Consider the following 16867-nt stretch of genomic DNA (forward strand, 5'->3'; position numbering starts at 1 on the left):
AACGCTTTGTCCCACTACCCTTCCCAAATAAGGGTAAAAAGTTGCTGGAATCTGCAGAAAAAGGGGTTGCCAGCCCTAGAATTCTCATCCCAGAGCATATGTAAGCATGCTAGGAAAGCCATTCCAGGATTATTATTTTCTCAATGGTCAAAATGTTCCCTTTTGCAATGACACACATGACCTGGTTTGCAGGAACTGTAGTTGTGAGGTATAGATAGGTTCTTTGACCCCAGCAGTTACGCACCCAGGATAGCATCTGCCTATTTTCCTGTATACCTCCTTCCCAGTGGCTATCTCTCTCTCTCCCAGAAATCATGGGCAAGAGAATGAGTTTCAGAAAGGAAAAGCTTCAAATAGTCTTCTGCTAAAAATCAGAAGTGAAGTGATTTAGAAAATGGGAAATTTGGAAAAAGAAATGTTTGGGTTCATTTCTTTTCATTTCTTTGTTCAAAACAAAGAGAACTTTATGTTTTCAACTTATATGATTATTTTTCATAAAACATTTTGCTCTTTTTAAAAACCTAAATCATATAGCTCTTCTTAATCATTCTAGCCTAAAGAATTATAATCACAATGGAAGAACTAAAACAAAAAAAACTGCATGCCAGGAACAAGACAAAATAAATGAACTTGACTTTATTTTGCAATAAGACTTGCCATAAAAAAAGTAAAAGAAAAAAAATCATCCAAATGAAGCCAACCATCTGAAATAGTATAAGTTCTCTTGCTGCAATGACTGACAATCTACACCAAAGAAAGAAAGTAATCTATAATACTGGAATGTACCTAAAAGAAAAGACATAGCCATCGACATGATCAGATCATAGAAAAAGGCTGTTTTAGTTGCATTCAAGAACTATGTAGTTGAATGGTAGGTACTGAAAAGGTATACAGAAAACATGACTGACTTGAAGCCCTCACACCCTAATCCACCATAATGATGCTGAAGATAACAAAGAACAGTCATGTTTAAGAAGTATAACCATGAAGATACATGTGAATTCATATGATCAAAATGTTCTTCAATTACCATTTGCAAAAATCACTATGGCAAATCAAATCATGCTTTAATGATTTCAAAAATTCATTATCATTTTTACTTGCTCTTCTGTTGGTACTAAGTCTGGATGCATTAGTTTTAAGCTTCTTTTCAATGATTTTGATGCTCACTCACACAACAAACTACATAAATATTGAAAAACGTTTCTTTTGTGTAAAACTTTAATGTGCTGAGTAATTTTATGAGATTAAAGAATTTTTGTTTAAAAAAGAAAATAAAAAGCTTCCCAGTTTATTTTGCATATAATGATATCCTGGCTTTTTTCCTAGAAAGGAGTTTTCTACTGAGATAAGCAATAAATACTTTAAAAAGAAAAGAAAGGTTGGATATTCCTGTAGTTTTGGAAACAAGAAAAACACAGGTCATCTTTCAAATCAGTGGTCTTTAAAGAAGATATCACTATAGTTCAAAATCAGATGCTTAAAACTCAGACATGAGCACCAGGTGCAGCCTGCTCTATGTTTTGTTAATTAGGTCTTTGGTGTTTGGGGAATAGAGCCAGGCTTTTTCATTTATGTACTGGTTATGACTGCTTTCATGCTACAATGGCAGAGCTGAGTAGCTGTCACAGACTGCTGCACAGAATTTAAATATTTACTGTCTGGCTCTTTGCATAAAAAATGTGTGGACCTACTCCATAATTGTGGTGGGCAGTATAGTCTGGGAGTAGTAAACTCACATGGATTGGAATTCCAACCACAAGCCATTGGTTTAATCTCTCTGTCCTGTTTCCTCATCTAGAAAATGTGAAAAATAACATCTATCTTGCATAGCTGTGTGATGATTTCATAAAATTACATTACTAGAAAAAAAAGGCATGAGGCACATAGTAATACTGAAACTGGGAGTTACCATTTTTCCTTCAGCTATACCAGGTTCTGAAAGTGATTTGTGTTCAGTGAATGACATTATGGAACATAGTTGTACTACTGCAATGATGTATGAAGGCCTGGCTTACTGCGGGCTCCATCAGGGCACAGGCAAAAGTTTAAACTGGTGTACAACCACTAAAACATACTAAACTGGACAGTCAGCAGATAGTTCTTAGAACCAAAAACAGCAATGTTCTTGTATGATAAATTTAATTTTGAAATAAATCATTCTACAATGACAAGCAGTTATTTCTCATAATTCATCCACTACGTTTTCTTCTGGTCGTGTTCTGGCAGTTTGGCCATCTCTCCTTCCTGAGCTGGAAACTACTTTGAGAAGGAATAGTCTCACCAAGTTAGGGAGGGACGGGACCAGAATGAGTCACAGCCATGTGCCCAAGATCCAACAGACAAGAGAGAGGAGAGAGCACACCCTTCTACTGCTGGGGTTTTCTAGGAGAAAATAGCTGAGGAATTAAAAACTAAACACAGAATACAATCCCTGTCAATCTCTGTCTCTATTCTAATGAGCAGGAACTTCAAGGGTGAAGACTTAAGGAGATTAAGCTTTGACCAAATATGAACTATGGAGGGATGGGAGGAGTACAGCAGCAGCTCTAATAAGACTTTCCAAGTGACAACAAGATAAGCCCCGCACTGGAATGAGTTCTTCCAGCTGCTGCTCTCTCCAGCTATCGGGTCTATGGCTGGGCCACTGGGAAGTAAGGAGTTACCAGCTCTGTTGTTGTTGTTGGGAACCTGGGGACCTGAATATCACACCCATCTCTCCTGTTTACTTTATCAAACAGGCTCCATATGCACCTGCATTAGAACATCAGCCACTCTGCATTTCAAGGTAAGAAATCAGAGTGAGAAGCAAAGGTTAAGCACTCCAGAGGACGAGTGGACGTGGTGACAGGAGGAAGGGTGGCCTGGCGCAGTAAATTCTGGTCAGTTTTCAAGTAGTCTATTTTATTATGAGGTTTTATCATTCCTTTAATGGCAGTTACCTTCATAAAGTATTCTAAAAAGTCTATTTCACTTTCACTTAACGATTAGGGAAGTTATCAAGCTACCCAAACTATTGGTAGAAGGTAGAACAAATGAAAATTTTGATCAATTATTAACTTTTTGTGAAAATTAACACAAGATCCAAACACTGCATACTCAATTGAATACATGTACAAATGAGAATGTGCTAACTCGGGAGGTGCTTAGATGATTAAAACTAAATATAGGTAATGTGCTGAATAACTGGCTGCTCTGTGTTCCAACAAACTCCACTTCATCAGTAGCAAGCCATGGAGCTCACACTAAATCCTTTTTTTCTTTTCCTGGGAAGTCGGCTGAATATAGAAACCCTTCACAGAGGAAAAGCCTTCACTAAAAACCAAAGCCTCAAGGAAACCTGCAGCTACAGATGTCTTCTGAACAGCGGGTTTCAACCCACATTTGGCTTTGGGTGACATCCAGGCATTCTCTACAGGGCTTTGTTTTCAAGAAAGTCTAAAGAAAAGAAGTGGGAGAAAAGGATGTTGCTTAGATTTGCTGTGACTTTGTGTCACAACTCTGTCTTTACAATCATTCAATGGAAATGAAACAGACATTCTGGAAGACAGTATAAAGATTAACTATTATCAAAGGATGATGAAACCTTACAATACCTAACACAGGAAGACTACTTGAAACCTGACCATAATTCATCACGCCAGGCCACAGTACCTCCTCTCGGGCCTACGGGGCCTCTGAGTACATCACCTCGGCATCTCACTCTGAATTTCAGGCGGTTTTAAAGTGTCCATGCAAAGTTTTATCTTCTAGATATATTTTTAGAACATACCTTACTACTGAAAATTCTCTGTTTAGAAAGTGAGGCATCTAGCACTTCTCTCTGTGGTATCCAGAGGTGGTCAAAGGTCAGACATAGGCTGTCATAATCATGGGAGCGTGCAGACTGCTCTTTGGTGTCAGCATCAGGTACTACTGAGGATAAGCTTAACGAATGAAGGTTGGCTGAATTAAGACAAAGGAAATCGGGAAACGGGCCTTTCCCTCCACCTTTTTTTCAGTTTTGCTCACGTCTACTTTATTAGGCCAGTGGACCTTTACAAAATACAAGTTTTCCTGTAGCTCATTACAGCCTGTCAGAGGTCTTTGGCAACTAAGAAACTCATTCTGAAATCTAGTAGCCATTTTTAGTCAGACATTTTGAAAGTTAAAACATCAAGGACATTAGAGGCAATGTCCTAAAGAGGAACTGGTCTGTGACTTACAGGCCATTGTGTGGTAAATGCTGGGCCAGTACTGGCCGCTGTCTCTTTTCAGCCATACTCGGATGGTTCTGTGGAGAAAGAAAAGAGTGGTCTTTAGAAATACTGTCTTCTTTTGTATTCCATGAAAACTTATTTTTTTAAATAATGTTCAATACCATCTCCTAACTGACCTTACAAAGCTAATCAAGTAGACAACCTGGACAAATATACATATATTAACATACACATCTACAGTAGATAGTATGTTACATATAGTACATATACTATATATACACAGTTACATATATGTGACCATGTATGTTGAGTTAACAAGAGCCTAGGAGTCAGGATTTCAAGTGACTTTAATAATGTGGAAATGTTCTTCACATAATGATATACAAAGAAAGCTGAGAACTACTAATTGTTTTTCTTGGTAAAACCAATTGTGTGAACATAGTAACTGACTGAGTAGCAGTCACCAAGAAAAGCAGCGGATCTGAAGGGGACGAAAATGTATGTGGAGAGGTGGGAGTTGGACAGGCCGTGAGGGGCCACGCTGATTCACCAACGGTTCTCCACCTACCCATCACCCCCGCCGGGAGGAAATCATCCCACACCACACCTCTTTCATCAGAACATGCACAGACCTGAGGAAATCCTGCTTGAGTGCAGGAAGATGACAGTGACCAACACAGGCAAAGCTTAACATCTGAGTCTCCTGCAAAAGGAGAGAACACAGGGACAGTCCCGCTGCTCTGTGCTCCAGAACTTCTAAGCTCAGGCACTGGCTTGTCACCTTTTTGGGGGATGCTCTAATTCTGCTGGTACTTGCCAGCTCTGCCTTTGCAACCACTCACATCCATGGTCAACTCTGCCACAGTCACATTTATACGTATAATAGCAACAGAGACTCGCTCACAGTAGGTGCTGAATAAATGCTTCTAACTTTAAACTGAAATATATCAACACCAAGTACTGATACACACACACACACACACACACACACACACGTGTGTGTGTGTGTGTGTATGTATTCCCTTCCCTTTTCTTTCCCTTTTTTTTATGTTCAAGACAAGTAAAATTGGTTTTAGGGATGAAAGCATCAGAACAGTGGTGGTTGCTTCTGGGGAGGAGGCAGATGGCAGAGATGTGAGGAAACTTTCGAGAGGAACAGCCAGGCTCCAGAGATGGGGACCATGGGTGTACACATGTGCTGGAACTTGCTCCACTATGCTTAAGATGTACGTAGACTACTGTATATGATTTAAAAGGAAACTGAAACTAGATGGTGACTTTCATTTATCCAAATAAGTAAGGTGGCGTGGCAGCGCAGTGAGCTAATGCTATTTTGCATATGAACTGGATAAAAGCCTCAAGGCAACTGTGAGCTGATCAAGGCTTTAGCTCCAGCTACCAGTTCATAAGACATGAAGAGGACAGAGGAACATGTTGAACACCACAACAGGGCTGCGTTCAGCAAAGCAAGACTGCACAAAAGTCTATAGACAAATGTCACTGTTCTGTTCTAAACAAATAACAATAGTTCCTCAATATCACCTTGGCCTGACTCCACAGCAGCTTACTCTCATCTTCCCTCCTGGGCTCTGTCCCTGCTCTGCTCTGGTCCACTGCTATTATATCAAATGCCAGCTGCATATCCCCAGCAGCCACGCATGTCACACTGCTCCTGTGTTCAGCATCTACCAGTGTTTTTTGCAAATCCAGGGTTCAACTGACAATCTTAGTTCCTGTGACTTCAATTCAGGCCCTGTGTTCCAGTGAGCAGTCATCCCTGAGCTCTTCCGAAATGTCCACTCAGGCTAAGCACTCAGTCCACCTCCCTCACCACCCAACCGAGAACCTTTCTCTTCAGACTGCTTTTCTAGGCAGATGGCAGGATGGGTGCCAGTTCAGCACAACTCTTTCATCTAAAGAACCAATGGGAGCTTATAATGTGATCCTTAGGACTGAGCTACCAACATGACCTTACTTATGTTGACTACATTCTATGTTACTTCAAGCAGAATGCATATGGATACATTTCAACACAGCAGATGAAGTCAAAAGAGGCCAACTCCCAGCAGAGCACTAAGTCTATTCAAGGATTCCCCTCCATGTCCAAGTACATGGTAACACAGGCCAATGCACGTCAAGATCAAGGCTTCATGCCAAACCATTTCCAGTGCACCAATTTCACTTACCAATTTGTACAAGGATCACCAAGGGGTTAGACCTGACAGCTACTTGACACATTCTAAACCTCTGAATCCCAAAGATCTTAGGTCATGAATGTGTAGGTAACCCAGATGACTGAGTAGTGCATGCTCTTCCCTCTTCCCTTGGAAAGGACAATATTCAGGTATCAGAGAACTCTGCTGTCAGAAGAAATCTTAGAGGTCATCTCTCCATCCAGTCACTGAACCCTGAGAAGTCAAGTTTCATACACCTTTGGATTAATAAATAAATTAGCCCAAGGTCAAAATGGGACTTACTAGACCCCAGCATTTGGAGATAGTCTTATTTTCTTTGTAGGACAAACATCAGCAGACAATTTGGTCTGCACAATCCGGACCCAGCCTAGGACCTGACTAGCAAACTGAGAAATTAGCCTTTATACACATTTCTTCAAATGTTTCTTCTGAAAACTGCTTACCACATCCAGGCTGAGAGAAGGCCACCGTAGTCTGGGAATCAGATTCCAAGTTTAGGCCTTGACTTTGGCAGCTGGCTCTACCTCTGTAACTACACCTTTCACCCCGAGTTCCCTTCCAGCCTCTTCAAATCAGACTCTCCCCACTTAGGCACTGCTAAATTTTCCACTTAAAAGATCAAATCAAATCAATGTTAAGTTTAAGCCCTAATACCCTAGTATTCTTAAGACTCTACCTATTATACAGGGTTGCCTAATTTTTGTGAGTGATATAACAATTTGTTTTATATATGGTCAGAACATTTATCATTGACTTAACAAATAGCTGTAAAAATAGGCTTACGTCAGGCTACTTATTAGAAAAAATTGATAAGTTCCAGACCAAAAAAATTACTGTTTAGTAAGCTCAAAACAAAATCTACCATTCAATAATTTGAAAGCAACACATTAATATAGTTTAGTCACATTTTACCAAATGCAAACTTGTTTCAAATTCTACAATGATATTAATAAACCATCTAATTACCAAAGTGTCAAGATCAGATGGTTTTATTTTTACATAAGCCACAATATTTTGTGCCAGATGAATGTCTAAGCCACTCTCTCCACAAAGATAAAATCAAACAGCTGAATTTTTCCTTCAGTATTTTGACAACTTTACTCCCACACACCTAAACTCATTTTACATTTTTCCTGCCACTTATTCTACCCATTTTTATAGTGGCTGGATCTTCTTTGATATTCCAAGATCATGTCGATCTGAAAAGCAAATCATTCCTTAAAATCACAACTTTAGAAACATGTTCATTCTTTTCCAAGTTCTATTTTCAAGTTGTTTGAAAACAATAGCATGATGTTTTTTCCAAAAGGTACTTGGAAAGGAAATGTGCCTTTTTTTCCCCCTGAGGCTGTATAAATGGTTTCCGAATCCCCCCATGCTGCTCTCCCTGTGGAGGGCTTCCACTGTCACATCCTCTGGCCTTCAGTATAACACAGGGGATCTCACAGTGCTGAAGTACCTTCCTTCTACACAAGAGTTGGTAACGCTGTATGCACCGTAACTGCTGTGTATGCAATGCTACCTTCCCTTCATTTGCTAACTGCAGAACTGTTCAGGTTTCACATGTTTTCCAGATAAATGAAATGACAAAGTTAGACCATATTTTGTTATTTTAAATATGTCAGAGTAAAATGCTTTTATAATATATTGCTATGCAGGGATAAGCAAAAAACAACTCAAAACAGCAATGAAATGCCACTTCTAGGGACCTCAATTTTTTGTCAGTGTTAATTAACTCTTAGGCAAGAATTTTGCTCCATATGGTGAGAAAATTCATACTTTCCTGATAATAATAATGACACAAAAATAATGACAAACTTTGATTCAGGAATTTCAGGCTTAGCAATTGGTTCTAAAGAAATTATTTAATAGGGAAAAAAAGAACTAGACATTTAAAAAGTTCCTATATGTATTAGTAAGGAGTAAAAATTAGGAGAAAAAGGTTAAATAATGAAATGGGTTAATAATATAGAAATTAATTAGCAAATATAAGATATTATATTATCCACTAATAATTTCTATTATAATAATTCATAATGCCTATACCTTAGTTATTAAAATAGGAAGACCTAGAGGCACAGGAAAATGTTTATGAAGTGTTTGGCTTTTCTTAAAAAGAGCATATTATAATAAAATTATACAACTAAATTGTGTATCCACACCGTGTCTGCTCCGAAGGCCATGGGGATGCTGATCAAGAGCAGGAGGTAAAGAAAGGGAACGTGGTGAGACAGACAGTGGCTCTGGCTCTCATGAAGAGGCAGAAGATGGGAGAACAGCAGGGTCCTCCTGACCTCCCCAGCAGGCCAACGATCACACACTTCACAATGAGCCCAGGAGCACTCCGTGACTCCGTTCTGTCTGCTGTTCAAGTGTGGCCATTTGATTCTAGATGTAAAAAAGGTCCACTCTCTGAGTGTCTGTCTATGTCAACAATGAGAGCAATGAGGCTGAGGAGTACAGCTGGGGTCAGTCTCAAGCTCCTGTGTAGCCAGAGGCTTGAGAATCAGAGGCGATTTCAAGTACACTGGAGCCACTTTCCTTCTTTAATGAGCTTCAGCAGGGCCGCTGAGGACTCTCGCTCTGTATGTCTGTGCTGGCCTTCAACGTCAACTCGTACCCTGGGCAGGCTTCAGAGTCTGGAGCACATTCTGCCAACAGTGAGTCCACCGGGAGTTCAGCCCTTTCCATGGGGGACAGGGCAGAGGGGTGAGGGAGCCCTGACCCCAACCGAGAGACATGGACCTGGACACAGCTAGCGGTACGTGGGTAGGCTGCGGTTTGACAGGTTCATTCCCAAAGGAGCGAGAGCAGAGGGAGGGCCAGCAAGGCTGGGCAATGAGGTCAGATGCAAAAACGCAGGGAAAGAGAAGACTACCAAAAGGCATGGGGCTCTCTGGCCTGGAAGACAGGGAATAAACAAGTGTCCCTGCCGAACTTCAGAGATTCACTGCAGTGAACTGCCCTGGCACAGACAGCCTACCTCCTGCACAGACTGCATCAGGATTCAAACAAAGTTTGTTGAGAACAAGACGCCTCATCCCCGAGGATGACCAACACTTCTGCCTCCACTGTATATGTAAGGAGGCAGGAGCAAGGAGAGGTACAATCCTAACATCATACAAACCAACATCAGCCCTACACTGGACTGTCCAACTCCATTTAGTAGTTCTGTCTGATTAAATACTAAATAATAAGTACAATAATTTTTATGAACAACTTTTCAGAAAATTTCACATTTTATCCTCCTAAAAAGGAACTCCAAAACAAGAAACCTGAAATGTTCAATTATGTTTTCCTGAAATAAATCCAGAGTGTGGAAAAGTCTACTTCTAACTTAAAAATTCAAAGAAATCCTGACTTTGGTGCTAAACAGGAATGGTGATGCCAACACAATCTCTCACTAACTCGAGTTCTGGATTCAGCTCCAGCATACAATACAATACATATATGCTTGTGGCATACAATGTGCAAAGTATGGGCTCAATGCTTTACCCCTCCCTATACCAGTCCCTGTGTAATGTACTTTGCTGTTCTTCTCATCGTGAGGTAGAACCTATTTCCCTGACCCTTGACCATGAACTGGCTGGTGACACTTTGGCCAAGAGAATGTGGCTAAAGTGACAGAGGCCAGTTAGTGAGCAGAGGCTTTGCCTGCTCTCCCTCCCTCTCCTGGAAGCCTGCCACCTTAGATGAACCAGAGGGGGCAGCCTGCGGCAGGAGGAGCCATGACATGGAAGAGAGCCCCACGTCCCAGCTGAATCATCCTCAACCAGTCTGTAATCAGCTAACTTCCAAACAAGTGAGAGACACAGCTGGTCACAAGCATGAGTGGGCCTTGGCTGAGTCACAAGGAATGGAGACCCAAAGGCTCATGACAATAACATACACCTGCTGCTTTACTAACTCCATATTGGTCTGTTACATAGCAAGAGCTAACTTATACAATGTTATCTGTTTCAAAAAAATAGTAGTGTACCTTTAAGAACGTTTAAGACTGACCTCAAAAAAAAAGCATTCAGCCATTTACTAATGCCCAAGATTTCAAAGTGCTTAGTAAACAAATAACTGCAATTTAACTCTTCATGGAAATTTAGACTATCCATTTTGCACTGATTCTAATTTGAATCCTTGGATTAAAAAAAGTTACAGAAAAAGCATAGATGAAGTCACTACTCTTAAATGCCACATTATAATATTTATCATCCTGTCTACAAAGGTTAATTATTCTGTATGCTGTTTTACCTTCCTACAGATGTATAAAAAATAGACTTAGGACCACAGTTACGATTAAGTATTTCTTCCATGGAGATTCGTCTTTGATCAGCTAGAAGACACGCCTCATGCTCAGAATAGGAGAAGGGACTCCTTTTCATTTTTTCCAGTCCCTTTGTCAGATGCTCTCAAAGAGTTCACTAAAAGCAAGGTTACTTTAAGGAATCATCAAGCCTTTAAAGTCTCATCTATTTAAGTTATAATAAAGTAGAAACAAAACTAGATTCAAAGAATGATATTTCTTCTGAAAAGCACTGGCTCTCAAATCAGAAGGCATCTTGTAGGATTAATGATTAATATTTTAAAATCTGCAATTCCACATACATTTGGATTCAATACATACTTTTCAGTAGTCTCTGCATGAAACCTCAAAAATCATGCCCACACATAAGCGATCTCAAATAGCACGCAGGTACTTTTATAAAATCACAAGGCCAAGTTCAACCTCATCTAAAGCATCAGCTTTTCTAAACCTAAATATCTTTAATTTTTTTCTTAAAAACACCTTAATTACCCCAAAGTAGAAAAATTAGAGCACTGGTTATCTTTAAATTTTACACTGCCATAATACAGACACTTTTCAACTAATTAAAAACAGAATTTAAGCGAATACTATATGTTACAAATTAAGACGAAGGTCCTGATTTCTTTCAAATGCTGACTGACCAAATATTAATTCTGAGGAAAGCTGACTGGCCACTCATAAGGATGCTAACACTGTTTCACATCTTGGTATATCTCCAAACATTGCTGTCACCTACAGCATAGAACATATTTTTCCTAGTCTGACAGTACCTCCAATGGAAATAGAAGAAAATGTGTAATTCTGGTACTCTCGATGGTTGCTAGAACATGAAGATGTTAGCCTGAAAGAAGAGGAAATGATATGGTCATCAGTGCGATCCACTTTTATCAAATAAATAGCAATTTCCTTCCAACCAAGTTTCCGGAACTCTGACCTCTTCATTTCTGCAGCCAGTCTCATTTGATGACAGAGGGAAAACATAGCTACAGAGTTAATTCTCTAAACTAAAAGGCAGAGAAAATGGTCTCTTTCTGCAGAGCAGAATTAGACTAAGAAAAATTAAAATGTCCACCTTCTCCTATAATGTAGAGAAGAATACCAGACAGCCAGGGCCCGCGAGGACCAGGCAGGCCTGCTGACTCCATCTCAGGCAGAATGTTACCCCGGGAGGAGCGTCCCTGCCTGTACCCAGCATCTGCATTAGCCCACTCCACACCCACCCCAGAAGCCAGGGGGATGACTTTCCCATCTGCAGATGTTTTCGTTTTGACTAAGAAACCATTCCTGCTATAATCTTTCACTGTTAGAATCAAAACTCTGGTGGATTCCTATGCCACCAAAAAGACTAATAAATCATCCCTAGCACTGAAGAAAAGGAATAATCTAGACAGGCTGGAGTCAGTAAGGTTCATGTAACACTCAGAAGACAAAAAAACAAATTAAAAAGTCTCAAACTCTGACAGCCTAGAAGTTGTAAAATGTGAGGCTACACTAACCCTGGGAAGCACAGTTTGGGTAGTGAGAACCGTAGCCCGTTTTAAATTCTGTCGCATGCTTCCTATTCCTAACAGGTATGTTTACTGTCTCCAACTAACACTGGAGACACTACTGTGAGCTTTACACTGTTTTAGGTACTGGAAATTTTTTTAAAACCACCATTTAATTAGTAAACACAAACACGTTAACTGGATAAAGGCTATGCAGACAGACAAGATAAATAAATCCAAAGCAACAATAATAATATATGATTAAAATTAATTAAGCATAACCAGTAAGACACTACAAGTGCTGAAGAAAGCCCAGAAAGGACAGAGGATGATGGCTGGTGGCTGGGGAACATTACTCAATGGTGGAAGTGGAACTTGAAGTGGACCAAGAAGGTGAAGTGAGGCCTGAATACCAGAGAAGGAAGGGGAGCTACGTGAGTCAAGGCATCCAGGTGGGGAAAAGTACAGATGTTACTGGGACAAAGCACATGTTGGCTTTACTAGACATGAAAGAACCACTGAGAAGGAAAAGATAAGCGTGGAAATCAAGTTGGGCAGGGACCAGTTCTAAGCCCCCAAAGTTCTTTTGCAGACATGATGAAATAAGGAGCTCATGAAAGGTAAACAGGGAAAAGACGTGATAAACGCCACGTTAAAGGCATGAGCTTGGCAGGACAGATTCAAATGGAGCCTCCCAGAAGCTAAAGAAGCCACATAAATGCTACTGTAGTGCTGGAGGTTTAAAAAGAGGGTCAAGAGGGGATGAGGACAAGCCCTTGGGGAAAGACAGCAGGTGTGCAGAAAAGGGCTCCAGCAGCAGGCTGCTTGCAAGATTAGCCCAAGGCTTGTGTCTGGGTCCTTGGATCTCCAGAGAGTTCTCAACATTCCTCAACTAAGAAGAGTGGCTCACTGTGATTAATGTTTGTACAAAACATATGGCTTATGCCGAACCCTGCTTTCTATGAGGAGTCTAAAGTTTTGGTACAGGCTAGGAGGAGGGCACCTACATAACTGACCTCCAGTAAAAGCTTTGCACATCAAGTCTCTGATGAGCTATCCTGATAAACAATGTTTCACATGTGTCATCATAATTTGATGCTGGAGGAGTTCAGCACATCCTGTGGGACACCAAAGGGAAAGGACACTTGGAAACCTGTGCGTGTTGCCTCTTGTCTCCACCCATGTGCTGGGTTTATTTCATGTCCCTGGACTATCATAAATCACAGGTGTGAGTACATGGTCTGAGTCCTATCGATCAATGAGCCTGGTCTTGGGGATCCCTAATAGCAGGGGAAGAAATTGATTTCTAAGGGAAATTATATGGCTGACATGACCAAAAAATTGAAATAAAGAAAAGGTATGTCTCAAAGATATTATAAGAATTTAGATTTATAAGTGACTCCCAAATGACACTGCCCTATTCAGGCAGGAAGTTTTTTATTTTACTCACACACAGAAGTATAGAGGAAGCAGAAACATCCTGAGTTTCAGATGATATCAAAGTAATAAAATGGAAAATCAATGGGAATAAAATAATGATAGTTAACATTTGAGCTAAGCACTATTTTATGCCCTTTATTCTATTAATTCATTAACTCTTTACAAAACCCTATAAAGTAGGTACTCTTACTATTTCTATTTTGCAGATGAGAATACTATGGCACAAAGAGGTTAAGCACCTTGTCCAAGGTCACATGGCTGGGATGCAAACCCAGGCCCTGGGGCTTCAGAGTCGATGCTCTTATCTCTGCCATAAAAAGAAAATGACTGTAGCAGTGAAGGGTCACTTAACAATAGGGGAATAAATGCACTTCCACCCAGGCTTCCTGTCTTCTCACTTCAGCTTATTTTATAACACAAATTGAAGGATCTACTTTTAGGCGTTACATGACAACTAAAATACAGCAGTTAACACCTGATTTTCTGTATAAACTAACAACTTCCACCTATGCCAGGATTCCTCCTAAGCATAATGCTTAAAAATCAAGCTGCTTATTTAGGATTATGCCGCATTAACCATTAGTAAATATACTGTTTTTTTTTCCAAAATTATCTTAATATTCTTAGAAGACAAATACATTAAATACATTAAATATCTGATGTATTAAAAATTGAAAGATGCTACAAAAATATTTGAAAAGTCGGATTTTTGTAACCTTTATCATTTACCAACCTGTGCGCAACCTCATAAAACATTTGAAAACACATGAGATCTATCTTTGTTTGACTTAGGCCAAACAAAATTGAGTCTCCTGCAGAAACCAATCTCGGCCTCCAGTTCCCGAAGCAGTAGTATAAGCAGGATCATCTCCAAACTATTTTTCAAAAATGAAGGGAGCCAGCCCATAACCTTAACGTGTTTATAATGGTTTACAATAGACCTTGTCCCTTTTAAAACTCTATCATTCAACCAACTGACTGTTTAAATGTTTGTGCAGTTCCAGCAAAGAAGTCCAAGAAAGCAATCTGCCTAGGAAATTAGTTCCTGCTGCCTGGCACATTTCAGTCCTGTTCTGAAAGCACAGTCTCACTTTCTGTTTCCCCTGTCAGAATGCAACTGCTGCAGTTCAAATTCTTAAACTTACTACTGAAACCTTGGTGGGGGGTGGGGGGGTTTGTTTTTGTTTCTGAAGTTTCCTGAAGATAAAGACAGTAAAGACAATAACACTTGTTTCTAGATTCAAGAGATATAAAAAAAAATGTTGTGAATTTATCATTCTTACACTTTGCTCAAATTCAAAAGCTCAAGTTTTTCTTTCCCAAGCGCAGGCAATTTAAACTACAGTTAATAAATAAATAAATATCTATCTATCTATTTATTTATTTATTTACACTCAAGCCAGTTTCTAACCAGCACCCTAAATTCATTGCCCCATCCACTAATTACCTGTCCAGGTGTGATGTAATTAAGCCTTAATAGTCCACACTGGCTGATACTGTTTGGAGGGTTGACTGCATTTAACTGACATACATAGTTTGGTTTTGGAAATAGGTGGGTATGTGTGAATGACCCTAGGCAAATACATCCCAGAAGCAGAATTTTAAAAAGGGGAGGGGAGGGAGAGGAAAGGGACAAAATGTAAAGAGTACTCTCCCCCAAAGCAAGTACTTGACAAATAACTCTCCTTCCTTGTGGAATAGTGGTCTCAAAGTGTGATCCCTGGACCAATGGCATGACCATCAAAACCACGTGGGAGCTGGGCACAGTGATGTATGCCTGTAATCCCAGCAGCTCAGGAGGCTGAGGCTGGAGGATCACAGGTTCAAAGCCAGCCTCCACAATTTAGCAATACCCTGTCTCAAAATATACAAAGATCTGGGGGTGTGGCTCAGTGGTTGAGCACCCCTGGTATCAAAAAATCAAACCAAAACAAAACCACATGTGAAATTGGCAGAAATGCCAACTCTCAAGCCCCATCTGAGTTTCCCACTCAGAAACTCTGGGATGTGGCACCGTAAATCTAACAAGACCTCCAGATGATTCTGATGCATGCTTGAGTTGAGAATCATCATTCCAAAGAGACCAGAAAATGCACACATTAGGCCTAGACCAATCTCAGTCTCAGCATTATTGCCATTTGGGGGCTGAATAACCCTTGGCTGGAGAACCATCCTCTGCATTCCAGGCTGTAAGGCATATCCCTGACCTCTCCCTACATTCTAGTAATATTCTCTCCCCAGTCATGACAACAGGAAGTATCTCCAGACATTGCCAAAGTTCTCGGGGGCCAAAATCATCCCTGGTTGTGAACCACTGGCCTAGACTTTAGAAAACTGGGCACTTATTTCAGGAAGACCATTAGATCTTTCACTTTTCTAATCAGAATACTCTTAGCTCTCACTGATGATAGCTTATATAAAATGAACTCACTCAGCTGCACCCTAAATCTAAATGTTAACAGTTACATTTCTAAGGATTAAAGCACAAGTTGTATATAAAAGGTACAAGTCAATTTTCCTTTAAACTCTGAAAACTAGTAGAAAGGATCATTAAATCATGGCAAAAAGCAGATGCACACATTTTACACTTGCTGCTAGAACAGTCACTGGCTGATACCACCTGAACTCAGCTTCTCCAAAAGTAGAGAAAAAATGAGTGCACGGCAAAGAGAACTGGGTTCAAATATCAATCATGTCACTTTAGAGCTATGTGATTTAGGGCAGTTACTTCATTGTCCTTTGTGCCTTAGTTGTCTGACTTATCAAATAACCATTACACTATGTTCCACAATGCTCCCAGCAAGGCCTGGGACAGTACCCTTAGCTAAATGCGTTGCTATTTCCATAGTAAAAGAGATGCGTGTTCACAGTGCAAGGGATAAAGTTCAGAGACGGTCTCATCTGTTCAGGTCAGGTTTTTGTATTAAATGAGTATTCAGGTCCAACTTACATGCACACACTTTTGACTTTTACCATGTACTGAACTTTGGAACTGCTAATATGACTTCCTAGTGGAAGGGCATGCACACTGGATACAGTAATACACATGAGGCCCAATTCTGTACTTGTAGAGAGAAGGGACCCTCAAAAGACTAGCCATTGTTATTTATAAAGTACAAACTCAATCATGTTATCTGATTGTTTTGAGCACTTTGATGGCTCTTTACTACCTACAAAATAAAGTCCAAATTCCTAAAAGTGGCACACAAAAAGGCCCTTCCAAAACTGGACACTGGACTTTCCTGT

General features: G+C 40.1%; 1 protein-coding gene across 1 annotated transcript in view; it reads right to left on the reverse strand.

Moving 5' to 3' along the window:
- Wdfy1 (WD repeat and FYVE domain containing 1) overlaps positions 1–16867 on the reverse strand; it is a 45925-nt gene that overhangs the window by 26306 nt on the left and 2752 nt on the right. Inside the window, exon 2 of the mRNA XM_015481457.2 lies at positions 4206–4273. Within this exon, the coding sequence (XP_015336943.1) occupies positions 4206–4273 (68 nt within the window). The remainder of the gene's footprint in view (positions 1–4205; positions 4274–16867) is intronic.

This window comes from Marmota marmota, unplaced genomic scaffold (assembly GCF_001458135.2).
Source record: "Marmota marmota marmota unplaced genomic scaffold, marMar, whole genome shotgun sequence".
NCBI lineage: Eukaryota > Metazoa > Chordata > Mammalia > Rodentia > Sciuridae > Marmota > Marmota marmota.